Source organism: Pelmatolapia mariae, linkage group LG7 (genome assembly GCF_036321145.2).
Source record: "Pelmatolapia mariae isolate MD_Pm_ZW linkage group LG7, Pm_UMD_F_2, whole genome shotgun sequence".
Classification (NCBI taxonomy): Eukaryota; Metazoa; Chordata; class Actinopteri; order Cichliformes; family Cichlidae; genus Pelmatolapia; species Pelmatolapia mariae.
In genome coordinates, this window is record NC_086233.1 from 60,684,521 (window position 1) to 60,702,024 (window position 17,504).

General features: G+C 44.8%; 1 protein-coding gene across 1 annotated transcript; it reads left to right on the top strand.

Annotated features, from left to right (window-relative positions):
- Nucleotides 1-1,121: 1,121 nt before the first annotated feature.
- On the top strand, nucleotides 1,122-17,302 carry tshz3a (teashirt zinc finger homeobox 3a). The gene is made up of 2 exons (XM_063480070.1): nucleotides 1,122-1,456; nucleotides 13,113-17,302. The coding sequence occupies exons 1-2, from the start codon at nucleotides 1,417-1,419 to the stop codon at nucleotides 16,430-16,432; spliced, it is 3,360 nt and encodes a 1,119-aa protein (XP_063336140.1). The 5' UTR covers nucleotides 1,122-1,416; the 3' UTR covers nucleotides 16,433-17,302.
- The last annotated feature ends 202 nt before the right edge of the window (nucleotides 17,303-17,504 follow it).

Genomic DNA, 17,504 nt, shown 5'->3' on the forward strand with positions numbered 1-17,504 from the left:
TGTAAAAAAAGAACTCATTACCTTGGCTCTTAAGACATGACGCTGTTCCCTTGAACTGGCTTTGATCTCTACCTAATGCAGATATATGGGAGAAGTAATACTTTTTTTACTGTGATGAAAGCTAACATTTTTAACTGTTCACATCAAAATATCGTGGCTGAGGCATTGGGCATGTTTGCATTTTCAGGCGGTGTGGAGCGGGGTTGTTTTACAAATTTTGTTCATCAGTTATAAAATATTTTGACTATGTGAGCTTGCAATGAAAATGACTTACAATATGCAGTATAAAGGCCTCCGAGAGCCATTGTCCTCTCTATTTGCATCTCCTGCTATATATATAATTGACTGTATGTCTTTAACATATTACATACATACATTGCATATACATACTGTACATATTGTCTTCGTTGACACTGTACATACAATTGTACTTATTGTACTGCGTTATTAATTTGTCCCCACCCATATTTTATACACTGTAAGTTTTTTTTTATTTATTCTGTGGCGTGCCAAAATAAAAAGGTTTAACCACAATGAATATAAACCATGGAATCAAAACTTTTATATACTAGTAATTTTGGATTTGTCCAGCTGTGATCCATAAGTATGAAAAAGTACAAGATTGAATTGTGGGAGATTATTTACACACACACACACACACACACACACACACACACACACACACTGGTGAATAAAAAACAAAAGTTAAAATGTCATATAGATTAATGAATTACAATGTAACAGATACACTGCATCATTGTGGCAAGAAAATTATAGTTACGTAAGTAAACGGGGAAAATTAGTTCTTTTAATAAATAAAGCAAAGTCACAACGTGTGATAAACGTTACATTCTATGATTATTCGTTAGACTGACGTGCCAGTGGTATTACTGGAATCATTATGATAGCTGTGGTTTTGTGGCTTGTAATAATCAGCCGCCTGCGTGTAATAACCTCTGACTTGCCTGAAAACCAGAGGTAGGAGGACACTCGTGTGTGGTGTCCGCCCCTCTCTGAGAAGTAAAGAGTTAACGGAGCGGTGGGTTTGCCCATTCTCCTGCTGTGAGTGACGCGATCATCTCTCTTATCCCTCAACTTTGCCTGTTGCCAGACCAGGCAGCCGAGGTGGACGCTGGCTATCACCGCTGACATTCTTAACGCGATCACACCAAAACAAAAATATGCTCCCTCACCTTGTTTATGTATTTTCCCGCTGACTTCTCAGTGCATGCCCTTATTCCAGTGACGATGGTTTTTAGTTTTTCTTTTCATCGGACTCCCCGATGTTGTGCAGTCTACTACACGAAGGCGTGAATCTTTTTTGAGTAGAGGTGGATCTTCCCGGATACGGCGAGGGGGCAGCTATATGAAATAAAAAGAAGACTTCTCACGGAAATCCCCGCAGATTAAAAAACAATGCCACGGAGGAAACAAGAAGCGCCGAAGCGCGCAGCAGGTATGTGGATCCAAATACTATGTGCGTAAAATAAGGCTCACGGTGGCAAAGCTGCGGTTCATTTGTTTTGTAAAGCTCACTTTCCAGTCACCGCATTTCCGTTTTCACTTCGGGGTTTTTTCCCCTCTCTCCAGCGATGCGCTTTGTCACTCTTGGCTACTCTTGTGAGACCTCATAGAAACTATTACCAATATAAAGCTGACGTATAGTTTATATACAACATTCTGCGTTTTCGCTCTCGCTTAGAGTGGCTGGTGTGCCCCGGTCAGATGAGTCGGCTACTGTAAACTTTCGCTTCCTATTTTTCCAAACTTGAATCCATGATAGTTTACCGATTCGAGGTGTAATTTAAACTGGATCTTTAAGCGTAAAACGTCTGGAAATAAGCGGCGTTTTCTTAACGAGTGCCCGAGGCGTGCCATAAGAGCATAAGGGCTTTGTGCGCATTTGATCACAGCGCATAACTTATTTGCACAAGCGAAAAAAAACACTCTACCTCTGAGGTATTTCTTTTCTTGGGATAAGATAAACAATTTGAGAGCAGACAATGGGGTTTCGTGGGCTGGAAGGAGCCATAATCGACAGTTGCCATGTCTGATTTGACGGTTGATTGATTGGCTGTCATGCGGCTTTGATCTGATCCTTCCCGATTTGCATCAGAAAATCACTTCCCACCATGTGCTGCAGGCCCCTGACGTCACGTTTAAACCACTTTCAAAGGCCCTGTGTACTTTTTTACACTGGCTCTCACTCTCTCTCTCTCTCTCTCTCTCTCACACACACACACACACACACACACAGTTTCTATTACCGTGATGGTCAAGTGACTCACGAAAAAGTGAAGGAAGGGGGGGACAAAGTGGTTTCACAGTGAGACATCACACACACAAGCAGACACATACTTCCAGCAGAGAACATCACACTTCCATGTGCACATGCTCACTTCTTCACTTTGAACACACATAGGCAGACACAGTTACACACATACAGTGGGTGAAGGAGGCGGGAGGAGTGGGTTAGGGGTTGTAAAAGGAGCCGTGTGCTATGTAATGGAGGGGAGGAATGGGTTTGCTCTGTCAGACCGGGCCGTCACAACGGCTTTGTTTCATGTTTGATTTAATTGTCTCTCCCCTGACAGGCCCATTCATCAATGGCTTTAATGGTCAATCAGAGACAAGCTGAGTGAGTGCTCCCATTCTGTTTAGCCATAAGCTGGCCTGGGCTTTTATTTCATCAAAATGCCCCAGCCTAATGTACATGCTCACTGGCTCAGAGTGGCCGCGGGGAGCACATAAAGAATGACTGAAAGCTTTCTGATTTCAGATCAGTGAGAAGGATGTTTTTCTTTTTTCATCTCCTCCTCTCCTCTCCTCTCTCTTCCCTGCTACACTGCTGTTTCTCTGTTGACGAAAGGGAATAAAAGGCTGTAATATAGATCGTTTTGTGTTTTTAGAAAACAACTTTTTCTCCCTGAAACCAGGCTTCTTTGTTCATTCATTCATCTATTCATTTCTTCATTTTTTCATGCTCCCCTTCCACCCCTGTCAGTCAACCCGTGCAGCTGCAAGTTATAAAGTTGTCAACTGTTCAGTGGCACACAAAGGGTGATGATGAATTGATTGCAGCACAGAGCATGGTGATAGAGAGAGCAAAGAAAAGGATGACAGATGATGGGCCTTGATTAGGGACTTAGGGGGAGAGTCAGCCCACTGCAACCTTGAGACTTGCATGAAAAATCTACCCCCCCCCACTCCACCTCACACACACATATACACGCACACACCACCCTGCTTTGCTCTCTCTCATTGTCTCTCACACACACTCTCGGCTTCTCCCTCTCTTTCTTTCCTGTCTGAGAGGGTTTCTCTCTCCACAGTAGAAAACTTGTTTTGCCTGCTTCATTAGCGTTGGTCCAATTAGCCGTGAGGCTGATGGAGTCCTGACAGGCCCTGTGATTGGAGATGACAAGCTCGGGGTGCCCAGCCCAATGAGGTTTGCCACCACTTTGATGTAATCAACTTGATATTACACAGAGCCGCTCGCCTTTGGTTGTGCTGTAACTCAATTTTCTGCTGCAGGTGACAAATGGGCCTGCGTACCTGGGTCAGGTCTGAGTGCTCTTAACAGCCAAGGGCAGCTGGCCACATAAACAGGCGAGCAAACATGAGAGAGCGAGACTTTCCCGGCTGTGGAAATGTAGAGCCCTTCGTGAATTTGCCACCAGCTCGGGGTCCCGAAGCTGTTGAAATGGCTTTAGAAAGTTGAAATACTCCGTCGACTTAACAGGAAGTCGACATAGGCTTTACAACACGAGGGCAAAGACGCAGCTGTTTGCAGCTCGTGTCAGTGCATTGTCACACCACCACAGCGAAATCCATCCTGCCCTTTTCATTCTCAAAACGCTGTGCTTTGCTCGTTTGTGTAAGAGTTAGTCTGAGAGAGGGTGTGATGTAGATGGAGAAGGGTGGGGAAGTCGGTCTGATTTGGACAGGACTCCACAGCAACAGTTTCTTCTTTCTGCAGGGTCAGGATTACAGCTGCCAAACTGGCAGCCATCACTTATGTTTGTCTACGAGCGGGTGAGTGAGTATACACTTAAATAAGTGGGCATCTACCTTTGAATTTGTTGGGTTTGAATGTGTATGTGGTTTGACTTACTGATACTAATGACGGGAATGGTAATTACAAACCACCTGCTGCGGTCAGGTTGTAATTCTCTGAACCCTTCAGGCCTAAGAAGTCTCCACTTTTTCTTCTCTTCCCACCTCTTTCTTAGCAAATCATTTGTGTGTGTGCCAGCTAAGAAACAACAAACACAGAGTGTTGACACCAGTAAAGATACAATCGTTTACAGCACACATTGCAGATGCACGCCCATATGTTCTGAATGGGTTGTAAAAGCACCAAGTGAAATTAAGTACGCTGTTATATCTGTCTGCCTTCCTGTTGTTTATGTGTGAAAAGCACGCCCTTTTGGAAGCAGCAGGGGACCGCAAGTTTGGACTTAATTGTCCAACCGACAAACGCAGTGACAGCGCTAGCGAGGTTTAACAACAATACGTCTCCTCAGCTGCTGTTGTTTGCAGGTGTGAGCAAGGCAAGTGTTTTGGCCTTGCTGGGCCCGTTGCTAATGAAAGTCCTGTGGCTGGATTCCGGTGAGGTTGAGTCACGTCTGTGATCTATGTGTCTGATAAGTGCATACCTAATGAGGCTGTGAGCACCAGTGAAAGGAGGAGGAGGAAGGCTGACAGAATGTTTCCCACAGGTATTGACAGATGCCTTTTTGTTTTTGCCATAGGCCTTGACTCCATAAATCCTGCCTGTGTAATGATAACAGTGCCACCCTGCCAGCAAGTGACTGAAAGAGATAGTGTAAGAGAAGAGAGAACCAGGGCAGAAGGGGGAGGAAGGGGAGGAGGAGCTGGTGGTGGTGGTGGTGATGGGGGTGGGTGGTGGAGGGGTGGGGGGGCGGGATGACGAGGAGAAGCGCGAGGGCGCTGAAATGGGCCTTCTCTCCTTTTTAACACGCACTTGGCAGACGTCAACCCATTGGGTTGGGCTCTGAGAGCAAAAGAAGAGTGTAAGTGCTGTAGTAGTGTCACAAATAGAAAACCGTTAGCCATACACTCTTCCCTTTCAGCTTTCAGTGTGCTTTCAGCCGAGGTTTTCAGCTGAGACTGCTGTCTGGGCACCGAGTCGGAGGCTTTGTAAAAATAGTCCCACTGCTGTTGTGATAGATGCAGCTGCACTGTGGCGACAATTGGGACAGGCTGGATCCTTCCAACCCCACCACCCTCCCACCCCTCCCAGAGGTAGAGAGCGTTAGAGAGCGTTAGAGCCTGGTGGGATGTGTGCTGTTTTCAGGGAAACTGAGCTGCTCCGGTCTTCAGGGGTCCTGAAACCCAATCCAGGAGGAGAATAGCCAAGCCATGCCAGAGAGCCGATTTCCTTTTCAACAGAGTCATTTATCACTGACCCACCCTTCGCTTCTGACACGCTGACGTGTGTCATTTATCAAACGGGCTTTACCAGACACACAGAGAAGGGAGGTGGATAGGGGGCAGAGAGAAAGAGAGAGTGAAAGAGGGGAAAACAAGACAGAGATTGCACTGAGAGAAACAAAGAGAGGTAGTATGAGGTGTAAAGTCAGCAGAGTTTCACACAAAAAGCAGTTGTTTGTGTATGAGTTTGGGAGAGTTTTTCCAGGGGCGAGTGAGATTTCCTGAAACCCTTAAGGAGAAGCGTTTGGGAGGGGAGATTTTTTCGAGATGACAGAGAGGATTGAGTTACACCGAGTTGTGTTTTGATGAGTGACAGAATGTTCTTCCATGACACATCTCTGGATGTCTGAATGAAGGGGAGAAATATGCTTTGTGAGTATACAAGTCCGACAAGTGTGTTAGCGTTGTTTACTCATAATATATGCACAACGAGGACGCTTGGAGGCATTGTAGAGGTGTGTGTGTCTGTGCGCAGATGTGGCCATATGGCGCCAGTGTTTAATGCTGCGTGAGTGTGTGTGCTGCTCCCTGATGAACAGGGCTGACAGGTATCACTCATGCAGCAGCCTGGCCTTTAAATGAACCCGAGCTGCTCTGCTCTCCCGTGGCCCTAACAGGCTCTCTCCAAGATGGATGCTTCTTTAAAAATCAGATTAATGATGGATACCAGGCTTATAGTGCCATTTATCATGAAGAATATTATTTAGGCCGGCCGTGTATGGCTGTAACTGGAGAGCCAGGACGAGAAGAAGCAGGGTGGAAAGCCTTAGACAGACACTCACTGCGTGATGGATGGCTGAGCGCTCTCTCTGAGTGTTACTAGACACCAGTGCCGCTGCAGTAAGCCATAATCAGATAGCCCAGGGATGTTTATCCCGCAACTACACTACCCAGATTGCCTTGCCTGAAGGGTTGCTTTATGAAAGGTATAGTCTGTCATTTTTATCATCTTTAAAAAAGTTAGTTGAATCGCAAAAACTCTCCAGACGTAAAAGGGCAGGTAGAAGCCACTATAGAGTTTATTGCAATTATGCCTTATACAGCAATCCATTGGATCCTTTATAACCCAGTGTAATGATTACCCAGAAATTTCCATTTAGTTTTGCCCAGAAGAGTCCCCAGACCCACATCATTCCCCAACAATCGTGAAAAGTGGAGCCAGCTCTGCTGGTGCTGCTGCGGCAGAAAACTGGAAAACACATTTTTGTTTTTGTCCTCTTCATGTTGCCTTCTCTCTGTGTCCTACCTCCTCCTCCTACACACTCCTGTGATTTATGGTGGCCATCCATCTTCAGGCTGCGTCCATCACCTCCTCGTTGCTAGGCGATCACGGCAGCAGCTGTGTGTTTTGAGAGGGGTTCGGTCATCCCACTCCCCAGTCCTGATTTTATACCCTTCACCTTGTGCTCTGACCCAAAGTTTCGACTTTTAACATCAAAAACAAAAAAAAGGCAACCCCAGAGGCTGTCCTTTGGTTTAGGCTCGCACTCTTTGGGCCTTCATTTTGACTAAAATAACTGGATCTCAGTCAGTCAATTTTTTTCTGTCCAGTCGTGTAAATATTTTACTCAAGCTACTTGTAATGAGAAAAAAACCCCTACATACTTGTCTCCCTTGCTGTGGCACCGCCATGATATCACTTTGAGAGTGACAACTTACTTCACGTAGCACAGAAAATGAGGGCAGATTGGACCAGTCCAGTTTAATCCAGTTATGAAAACACTAGAAGCTGAAAATAAATATGAACATCAAAATGATTAACTAAGCTAGCCATTGCAAACTGTTACGGCTTTGATCTACTGTACTAATGCGGTTTTACTGCATGCTGTCTTGCAATGCAACGGCATGAATGAATTATAAGCACGAGTCCTGGTGCATGGAATTACATTTACAGATAATTGTGTTTATGTTTGCTACAGGTTCAGGTGCACATATGCATGCCCCCACTAGAAAGTATTTCAGATTGCGCAAACTAGAATGTCAGAAAGTCTAAACTAAAATAGTCCCAGTATTTGAAGCTGGCTTGATATCCTTAGTTTAGCTTTAGTCCGGCTTTCAGCCTGCTGTCTTTCTGTTTTGCCCCATTCACACAGCCCAGTGACTTTTTAACAACATTGTTATATGAGGCCTAAACAGTTCAAGGAATGTAGGAATGAGCAGCAGTTCTGCTTCACGAAACTTTGCTTGAGAGCTGCTCAAGTAAGGCGTATATAAAAAATGATGGAAAGAATGAGGGAAGATGTGGAATAGTTGAAGGAAGTTTGACTGACTACGTATCATCAGACGAGACAGGCTTGATGTGCACATCAGACTGGAACATCACCTTCCTCTGGAGCCTCAGTCCTTATTACTGCCTTTTATTTCCGTGCCTGTGGAAGTAGTTTGTGTGTATTTTTTTTTCTTCTTTAAAATTTTATCACCTATTGCTCTGAAATAGGACTTTATGGCTTCGGTTAACTTATAGTGTTCAATATTAGATGGAGATTATAGTAAGAAACAGGAGGACTTTGTGTGCTTGTGGTTTGTCTCATTCTAGATAAACTAGATGAAGTTTCGGGTCTTGTAGGTCTGTATTTGCAGCTGGCAGCTTTGAAGTCCAGTTATAACACAACAAGCAGCTGAGGGTTGACTCTATTCACTTTCTCTCTCCCTCCTCTTACCATGTGCATTGACAAGGTTCAGCCCTAAGCTTTGCCTGGGGCCAGAATGATCTCTCTGTTTTTCCCATCTCCCATATCACACATCCTCCACTACAATCGGCGGACACAATGTATTCACAATGCCATCAGGGGGTAGAGAACACACACAAATAAAAAATGACAAAGACATCCACGATTGCCTGTAACATGATAGCTTGTATAAGCACAATGAGGCAGCAAAGCAATGTATTAAAAACCTACAAAAAGAGAGCAGCACAAGACAGTCTTCTGCGGTCATATCTGAAAAAGCGACTTATGTCAGAGCTTGTTAATTTTTAAAATAATCACACATCACCTGTTTCATTTTTTTCTCATGGGACTTTCAGCCAGCTTGTGAGGATCAAAGGGAAACGAGTAAGAGAACTAAGTTTGATTGAGTGTGTTACTTTGACAAATGTGTACAAGAGAAAGGCATTTTAGGTATGTTCCTGATCTGCTGCTATTTTGACAGAATGGGGCTGTTTTAGACTAAATTATTCTAATCTATTAAAGAGGTTTAGATCGCTGCAAAACTTGAGTAAGAAGCAGTGGTTTGTAGGGGTTTTTTGAAGGTTACTTCCTGTTCTTTAATGTGCTGGAGGTTTTTCCTGTTGGTAAGAGCCCCCCGCTGAGGGCTCGTGTTGGTTTAAGGATGTCAAGTTCCAGCTAAAATATTGTACACATGTCGAGACACACACGCCGTGTTTTCATACAGATTAACCCTCTCCTTGCAGAGCTTCACTTTCTTGTGTTGGAAGCTACTTTTAGCCTTTTGTTGTAGCCTTTTGATTACCACTGCAGAACTTTTCTTTTACAGTAAACTATTAGAGACCACTCATGTGGACAACTTCCTGCTCCCTCCCTGGATCCCGGTTGTGTCTTTGTGCACTGAAGGTGATCTAACCATAAAACCCACATAGACAATGCTCCTTCGGCAGTATTAATTTCCATTTTATTTTCCCAAGAATGTAAAGATTATATGTCTTACTTCTCTTTTCTGTCTAAGTAATTCTATATAATGTACACGCTGGATTTACACTCTGCAATACATTAGTTTGTGGCGTAACTAAAAACATTTTACAGATTGTTACTAATAGCAGTAGTTTTGCACAATAATTTTAGGAAAAGAAATGAAGATGCGGTGCTTTTGTTCTGCAGTTTACAGCCATCTGTTATACAGGCGGTGTCCTGTTTTAGTGCGGAAAAACCCGACAAATAAAATATTGTGCTCATGATGACCGCGTAAAGGACTCTCCTACGATGCCTCTAGCAAGGTTGTGTTCTTGACGAGGCAGTCATTTGAGTATAAGGGTCAGACACAGGTAGAGATTTTAATGACACATCCTGTTTACCCTGCTTGTGTTGGGTGTGATCCGGCTCCCAGACTGTTTCCCCAGCTGTGAAAACCAGATCACAGACACTCCCTTTGGTCATCAAGGGGGTAACTTAAGAAAGGGGTCTAGATGAATTTGTAGCTCGATGAAAACCTATTTGTGCATTCCGCAAATTTACGTTTGCTAATAAATACGTAATTGTGCAGGCTACTGAGTGTTTCTTCCTTTTGCAAATGTAAAATTACAGCATTTGTTTTTTCAGGAACACACGCCGTTTTTTCCTTATGCATACAAAAACTGTTTAAAGCGTAGCATCAAAAACAATGTTTTCAACTGCACTTGAGGAGAAAAAACCCAAAGGACAGAAGGAAAGAGACAGACAGAAAGAGACACTTAAAGCCTCAGCTTTAGAGGCAGCCACAGCACCTTCCTGCTTAATCACCCCCCTGTCCCTGCCCTCTCTGTTGTTCCTGATCGTCAGAGCAGCACTGCAGTATTTCTATCAGATGATCTCTCCCTCCTCGTCTGCGGCCCTTATGTTTATGAAAATGATACTCCACAGGAATGCCTCCTGCATGCCAAGATGTCACTGTCTTTCCTCATCGCTTGCATCTACATGCGTGTACAAGTGTGTGTTTGTGTTTGTTGAGGGGGGGTGGGGGGTGTCATAACCGACTGAGTAGTTGTGTTTGTAATTATGCGAGAGCGTATTTGAGGTTGTGTATTTTTACATTAGGTGAAACGTGTGTTTCGGCTTGCGAGAGTTAGATTTTCTGCAGTTTGTGTGTTTGTGTGAAGTCGTTATTGCTATTTCTGTGTGAGCTGTGACTGAGATGTTGAGTGTGTGAATGTGCACCTCCTACCCCTCTTAACCCCTCCACCCCATTTCCCCTCCCTAAAGGAATCATTCATAGAACCTAATGATTCTTGTCTTTCCCCCACATGGCTTCAGCTCAGTTTATCATTACATGAACACACACGCAATCTCCTTTTTTTTTTCTCTGCTTCTCACACCAACGCACACACTAGGAAAATTCATACATTGGCCTTACACCATATGCTCAGATATTAGTTAAGACTGCATCCAGGAGTATTGTTGTATTCATAATATTCATAATTTATTCTAAGGGAGCCTCTATACTCCCATCACCTTTTATTAGCTTGATAAATCACCTCTGTTGTCAGTCAAGGCAGGGAGAATAATTGGATGTGGTTGTCGCCCTGTGTGATGGATTATCAGTCATTGGGGATTAAATTAACAGATAGTGCTCAGACATAATGGTTTTTGTTTTGCATTTTAAATTGCCTGGGAGCATGGTTTGACTCTATAGGTTTTTATAGCCGGTCCTTTTGGACTTCACTCCCCCTTTCAGTGCTTTCTAGGCTTAATGACAAATGAACAATAAACCATAGGACTGGAGCTCTGTTAGTACAAAATGTAAAACATTTACTACCGGGTTAAGAAATAGACAGGGACCTGGCAAGGCTTACAAATGCAATGGCGTGATGTAGATATAGAATTTATTCAAGCAACAGTTTGTTGAAATATCCAGACAATGCGAAGAAATGCTTGGAATGCTTTTGTGTTGAAGGATGAGAAAGGCAACATGACGATTCAGTCAAGAGATGTAGCTAGTCGATACACAAATGTGGTAACTACCTCATTCTGGCTGGTTTTAGTCGTTTAAATTAGAATCAGACATGACCTTCCAAAAGCAAAAGAAAAGAAGGATGTGGAAGTCACTTCAGCACTGGTTGTACAGAGATATCTCTCTTGCATGTTTTCCTGAGGGTGAGCAATTTACCTCCTCACCCACTTCACCAGCCTCCCAGACCCCTCCCTCCCCTTCAACGTCCACATTATCATAATTGTGTCCAGAACATGAGGGGCCGGGGAAGTGATCATGTCATTTTATTTACACCCTGCTTGGCCCTTTTTACAAACGACATGCCACTGACTGCCAAGCGGACTGGGGCCCAACGACATCTTTTGATCAGGGCTGTCGGGGCCTATCAGCGGAGAATGGCAGGTAATGGATACCCAGTGACAAACCAAATCTCCGGGAGGACGAAGAGTGGGCCGCACCTGCCAGGTCTCCATTAGGCTGGCCTCTCAGTTGGGCTGCCTGCTGACTGTGCCCCCAGGGCCCAAATCAGACCAGCGCCAGCCGCATGGCTGCCTAGAGATTGGCTGTTAGCACTGGAAATGAGAGTTATTTCAGCTATGACATTTTTGTTTAGACTGGATGTGAGTGCATGGGGAGGTGGGGGGAATGAAGGATTTAGTCACAGCACATGTGTGTGTGTGTGTGTGTGCGTGTGTGTGTGTGTGTGTGTGTGTGTGTATGTGTGTGTGTGTGTGTGTGTGTGTGTGTGTGTGTATCTGTTTGTGTCCACACACATAGACTCGACTGTGCGTGAGTGCTCAAACCGTTTAGTCTATACCTAAAGGTTCTTGCCGTAGTATTTGTCTTGGTTTACAATATTGTCCAAATGGCCTCAGACCTGTCCACAGGCCATCCACTATTTTCTGAGAGTATTTGTTTTTCCTTAAGTTGAGTGGTTTTGTGAGTGAGGTGGTCAGGAAGCGAGGGAGCAGGGGCTCGGTGACACTGCGGAAAAGGGGGCGTGTGCTGGGCGAGTTGGTGCTAGGTGGGTAGACTCATCATCACGAAAGACATAGTGGTTGTGTGTGTGGAGGGATGGGGGATGCAGTGGTACATATGCACACACACCAACGCACATAGACTCATTGGTCTCTGTGTGAGCTGTAGACGCTACCATGCAAAGTGACAGGTCACTTATGCATCGCCATCGTGTCAGCCGTCCTCAGTCTCGCCTCGTTCTCTTTATCCTCGCTTCCTTTGATTTTAATTATAGAATTCTTTGTCTGTTTAAAAATGTCTTATATGTGATATTTAACACTCTTTGGGTCTTTAGGTGTATAGTTTGAACAAGGAGTACTGATTATCTGTCGTATCAAAAAAACTAGTGAACTTACTTTAGTGCAGATGAAACTGTGTGGTGTCTATTCAACATATCTGCATTTCATCAACAAAATTTTGACATCCCTTTCTTGAAATTCTTGAAGACATGCTCTTTGCCTGTGTGCGTGTGTGTCAGTATGTATGTGTGTGTAATCAGAGAAGAGGCAGATGAAGAGGCGTCAGACATATTAACTGACAGATGGAGGTTGATCCAACTCATTTATTACCCCAGAGGAGAATGCCACAGTGAGATTGGGCTTCATTAATTTCAGATTTAGTTTTCATTTCAAGCTGTTGCGCCCTGAGATAAATAAAATGGTGCATTATGTTTTTGCCAAGATATTTCTTTTTTGTTTTCCTCCAATAGAAGGAGTGAAAAGAGGGGAGGCATAAGTTCCGTGTGGCTGGGGTAGTATATAAATACAGGCTCGCCTAGAGGAAAATAACACCTCAACGGTTGATGAGGTGAAATGGGATGACTGTAATTTCTCAGCTCAGCTTTAAAGGCTCCCACACAGATGGCTCATTTATCCCTGGGAGTCCTCGGGCACACATAGCAGGGAAACTTTTTCTCCAGTTATTCTAACATAGCGTGTTCACTCCCTGCAATTTAACTCATCTCTTTCCTTCTCTCTTTGTCTTGGTTCTCCTTGCAGCTTATTCTCCCGATGAGCTGACAGAGCACCACGTGGAGGATGAGGAAGCAGAAGCGGACGACCTGCCCTCAACCCCTCAGGACGACCTTCCCATGAAAGATGAGTTTGTGGAGCAAAGTGTAGAGACTGCCAAGGAGCAGGCATGTGACCAGGAATCAGCTGAGACCACAGAGCTCTCAGGACAAGAGATGGACAGTGAGTCACATGTGAGTGAGACTAGTGACCGTCTTTCAGACTTCGAGAGCCCCTCCAGAAAAGTTGAGGGGAGCGTTGTCACAGCATCTATAAATGCTGACAGCAAGACGCCTCCCATAGGCATGGACACGTTAGAACAAATGAAGGCTATCTACTCCAGCTTTCTCACCAGCCCCTTGTGGTCACCACTAAATTTTAACTCCACACCTCTACAGGCGCAGTCTTCGACTTCTGCAGAGAAACCAGCTCGCAGTAACAGCACCAGTAGCAGTAGTAGCTGTAGCAGTGGTAGCTATGACTGGCACCAAACTGCAGTGGCAAAGACACTACAGCAGCATCCTCCACAGAGCCGTCACCCTGCTCAGTCAGAGCCCAGCCTCTTTAGTACAGTCCAACTCCACAGGCAAAACCCAAAGCTGTTTGGCTCAATCTTTACTGGGGCCAGTAAATTCCGTTGTAAGGGCTGTAGCGCTGCTTATGACACTCTGGTGGAGCTGACAGTTCACATGAATGATACAGGCCACTACCGTGATGACAACCAGGACAAGGCAGGCAGTGGCGCAAAGCGCTGGTCTAAACCACGTAAGCGGTCCCTGTTGGAGATGGAGGGAAAAGAGGATGCCCAGAAAGTTTTGAAATGCATGTATTGTGGCCATTCCTTTGAATCCCTCCAGGACCTCAGTGTCCACATGATCAAGACCAAACACTACCAGAAAGTGCCTTTGAAGGAGCCCATGGCCCCTGTGGCAGCCAAAATCATGTCTTCAAAGAAGCGGGGACTTGTGGGGTTAGACCTCAGTGCTACACCGCGCTCTAGAGAAGGAACCCCTAAAGTTAAACACCCACAAGGAGAACTTAGTGAATCCTCACAGAAACCTTCCTCCAGCCCATACACTCCCCCAAATAACCGCTATGGACACCAGAATGGTGCTAGCTATGCTTGGCAATTTGAATCCAACAAATTTCAGATCCTCAAGTGCATGGAGTGTGGGAGTTCCCATAATACACTCCAAGAGCTGAGGACCCACATGATGGTGACAGGACACTTCCTGAGGGTGACCAGCTCTGTGGGAAAGAGAATCAAAACACTTCCCGAGGCTACCTCCCCCAATCCCGGGAGAGTTACCACACCTACAGAACAGAGGGTCCAGTCTGTACCTCTTGCACCCTCTACCTTCTCCCCTCCGCCTCTTCAAACTCAACTTACCACAACTCCCCCGGCCACCTCCCCTCCCCTCAAAGAGATCAAGAAAGAGGAGGTTGAGGAGGAATGCACTAAGCAGGAGGCAGTAGGAAATGAAAAGCAAGTTGCAGTTACTGTTAGTAAGGAGGAAGATACTGAGAGGGAGGAAAAATACGACATTTCGAAATATAACTACCTTACCGAAGAGGACCTGAAGGAAAGCCCTAAAGGGGGATTGGATATTCTGAAATCACTGGAAAACACTGTGACATCAGCCATCAATAAGGCACAGAGTGGCAATCCAAGCTGGGGAGGCTATCCTAGCATCCATGCTGCCTACCAGTTCCCCAGTGCCCTTAAGCAAGGAAGTATGGAAAAGAATTCACAAATGAAGTTCTTGTTCAATGGAGGCGATGGAGCGCCGTCCTCCCTTGCCAAGAACCAGCCCCTCATTTCCCCACCACTTAGTCAATCATCACTTTTTCCCAGCAACAACTTTCAGGCAATGGAAGACTTAGTGAAAAAAGTGACTGAGAAAGTAGCAAAAGTAGAACAAAGAGTTAAGCAGTTATCTCCAAAGAGGGAGAACCAATTCTCCCCCTGCAGCAGTGAGGCTGGAGAATCACACAAGGGAGGGGAGGCAGACTCGCCTCGGGAATGGAGGGAAGTTACCCCAACCAATAGCGACAGGGGAAGCCATGGTGACAGAGCATCTCCAGCAACCGAACCCAAGAGAGAAGCAGCAGTGAAATCCCCGCTTGCCTCTACACTGAGATGCAGCACCGCCATTATCACTGGTCACACTCCTCCAGAGCAGCCCTTTGTCAACCCTCTAAGTGCTCTTCAGTCAGTAATGAACATTCACTTGGGGAAAGCAGCCAAGCCCTCTTTGCCAAACCAAGATCCCTTGAGTCTCCTCTCTAGGCTCAGCCAGAGCATGGCTGAGAAGGCCGCTGTGGCTGCTCCTCCATCACAGACCAAAAAGCAAGAAAGTGTAGCTAATAACAATAGCTTTTGCCAGCCAAATGATGACCAACCCATGGACCTTACAAAAGGGAAAAGCGATCGAGGGGACTCGGTAAACTCAGCTCCTCTAACGCCCTCATCCACGGCCTCCTCAGTCTCTCCCATCTCTCTTGTTACTCCTGCAAAGCTAACAGTGGTCTCTCCATACACGTCCAGCAGCCCTCTACACGAAAATGCATTGTCGGATATCTCAGACATGCTGAGAAACCTTACACAGTCCCACCATGTCACAAAGTCGGCGTCACGCCCACGTGTGACGGATAAAACTGAAGTTGTGGGCTCTACCCACGACGATGATGACGTCTCCCTGCATGGCCACAAACGAAAGGGTCGTCACTCCAACTGGAACCCACAGCACCTCCTTCTTCTGCAGGCCCAGTTTGCCTCGAGCTTGAGGCAGACGTCAGAGGGGAAATATATCATTAATGACCTCAGCCCACAAGAAAGAATGCACATATCTCGTTTCACGGGTCTCTCCATGACCACCATCAGCCACTGGCTGGCCAACGTGAAGTACCAGCTACGGAGAACGGGCAGAACGAAGTTCCTCAAGAACCTAGATTCCGGTCAACCTATATTCTTCTGCAGTGACTGTGCCTCGCAGATTCGAACCCCAGCAGCTTACGTATGCCACCTGGAAGCCCACTTGGGGTTCAGAATCAGGGACCTGGCCAAACTGTCTCCCAAACAGACTGTCAGGGACTCTCAGACTCTCACTGAGAAAGTAGTGCCCCTGGAGTCCTTTCTTCCTCCACAGTCGCAAGATGACTGCAGTAGTAATGGGGGAGTTTATCGCTGCCAGCTCTGTGTCCGTAAGTTTGCCACTAAGCATGCCATCAAGCTTCACCTCAGCAAGAGCCATGGGAAGTCTCCAGAGGACCATCTGCTATACGTGTGTGAGACGGAGAAATGTTAAATCCCTCTTAGCAGTAGAAATACTGTAAAACATATGTAGAATGACAGACTGTTAAAAAAGATAAAATGAAAAACAAAATATTCGAAAAGTGTGGTAATGCACAAAGTTGCCATGAACTACTGTTAAAAATTTCAGCACAAGGTGTTTACATCTATTCAGCCTATACACATTTCTGATTTCTCTGTATTTCAAAAGACATTTATTTCACTTTAAAATATACTGTAGGTCAAAGCTATTCAGCTCCCTCAGTCTGTGTTCACGTTTGTGAGACGGATTATTTCACAATTATTTCGGTGAATCTTTTGACTCGAGAGTCAACTATTGACTTGAAATGTACTAATTTTATTGTATTTATTTTGTATTTTTGTGAGTTTGCTTTCGATTTGCTGGTAGACTGCATGTTTTACTGTTACATTTGTACAGTCCTATCCTGTCTAGATTTTAAAATGCCCTTCCAAACTGGTCATCAACACATTAAAACAGCCAAATGCCTGGGAAAGCTCCTTTAAAGAATCTGCCAAACAGCAGAAGTTCATTGCTTGTTTTATAGTTTTCTCTGTGCAGTCTTGTTTTTTGCTGATTGTAAAAGCTGCCTTGTTCTTTATCACTGATTAAGGGGCACTTAAAATCCAGGTCTGTGTAAAAATGTACATATAGTGTGTAAGCTTATGATTTGCTGTTTAAATTATGCATACTTGTTATATTTCCTAATTTAAGAGGACTATGACTATCCACTGGTGCAGAGCCTTTGAAGAAGATTAAAAAGGACACTGTTTTGCACAATAGTTTTATAAATGTTATTTGATAAAAAAAAAAAACCCCAATACAGATATGTTAATGCCTTGTGCTTCTATGATTAAATCAAATTAATTGCTGCAAAAATACATTGTGTTCTTTTATATTTGTTGATCAGGGTGGATTTAATGAAGACAAACATCACAGTATTGGCCGAATGTTGCCGAAAAAAGAGAACCTCAGCCCTCCCCTCTTTTGTCCCACTTTGAGTAAGCCTTTACAAATCAGCTGCTCACCAGGCTACATCTGCAGATACACTAAACAGAACTTTAAAACT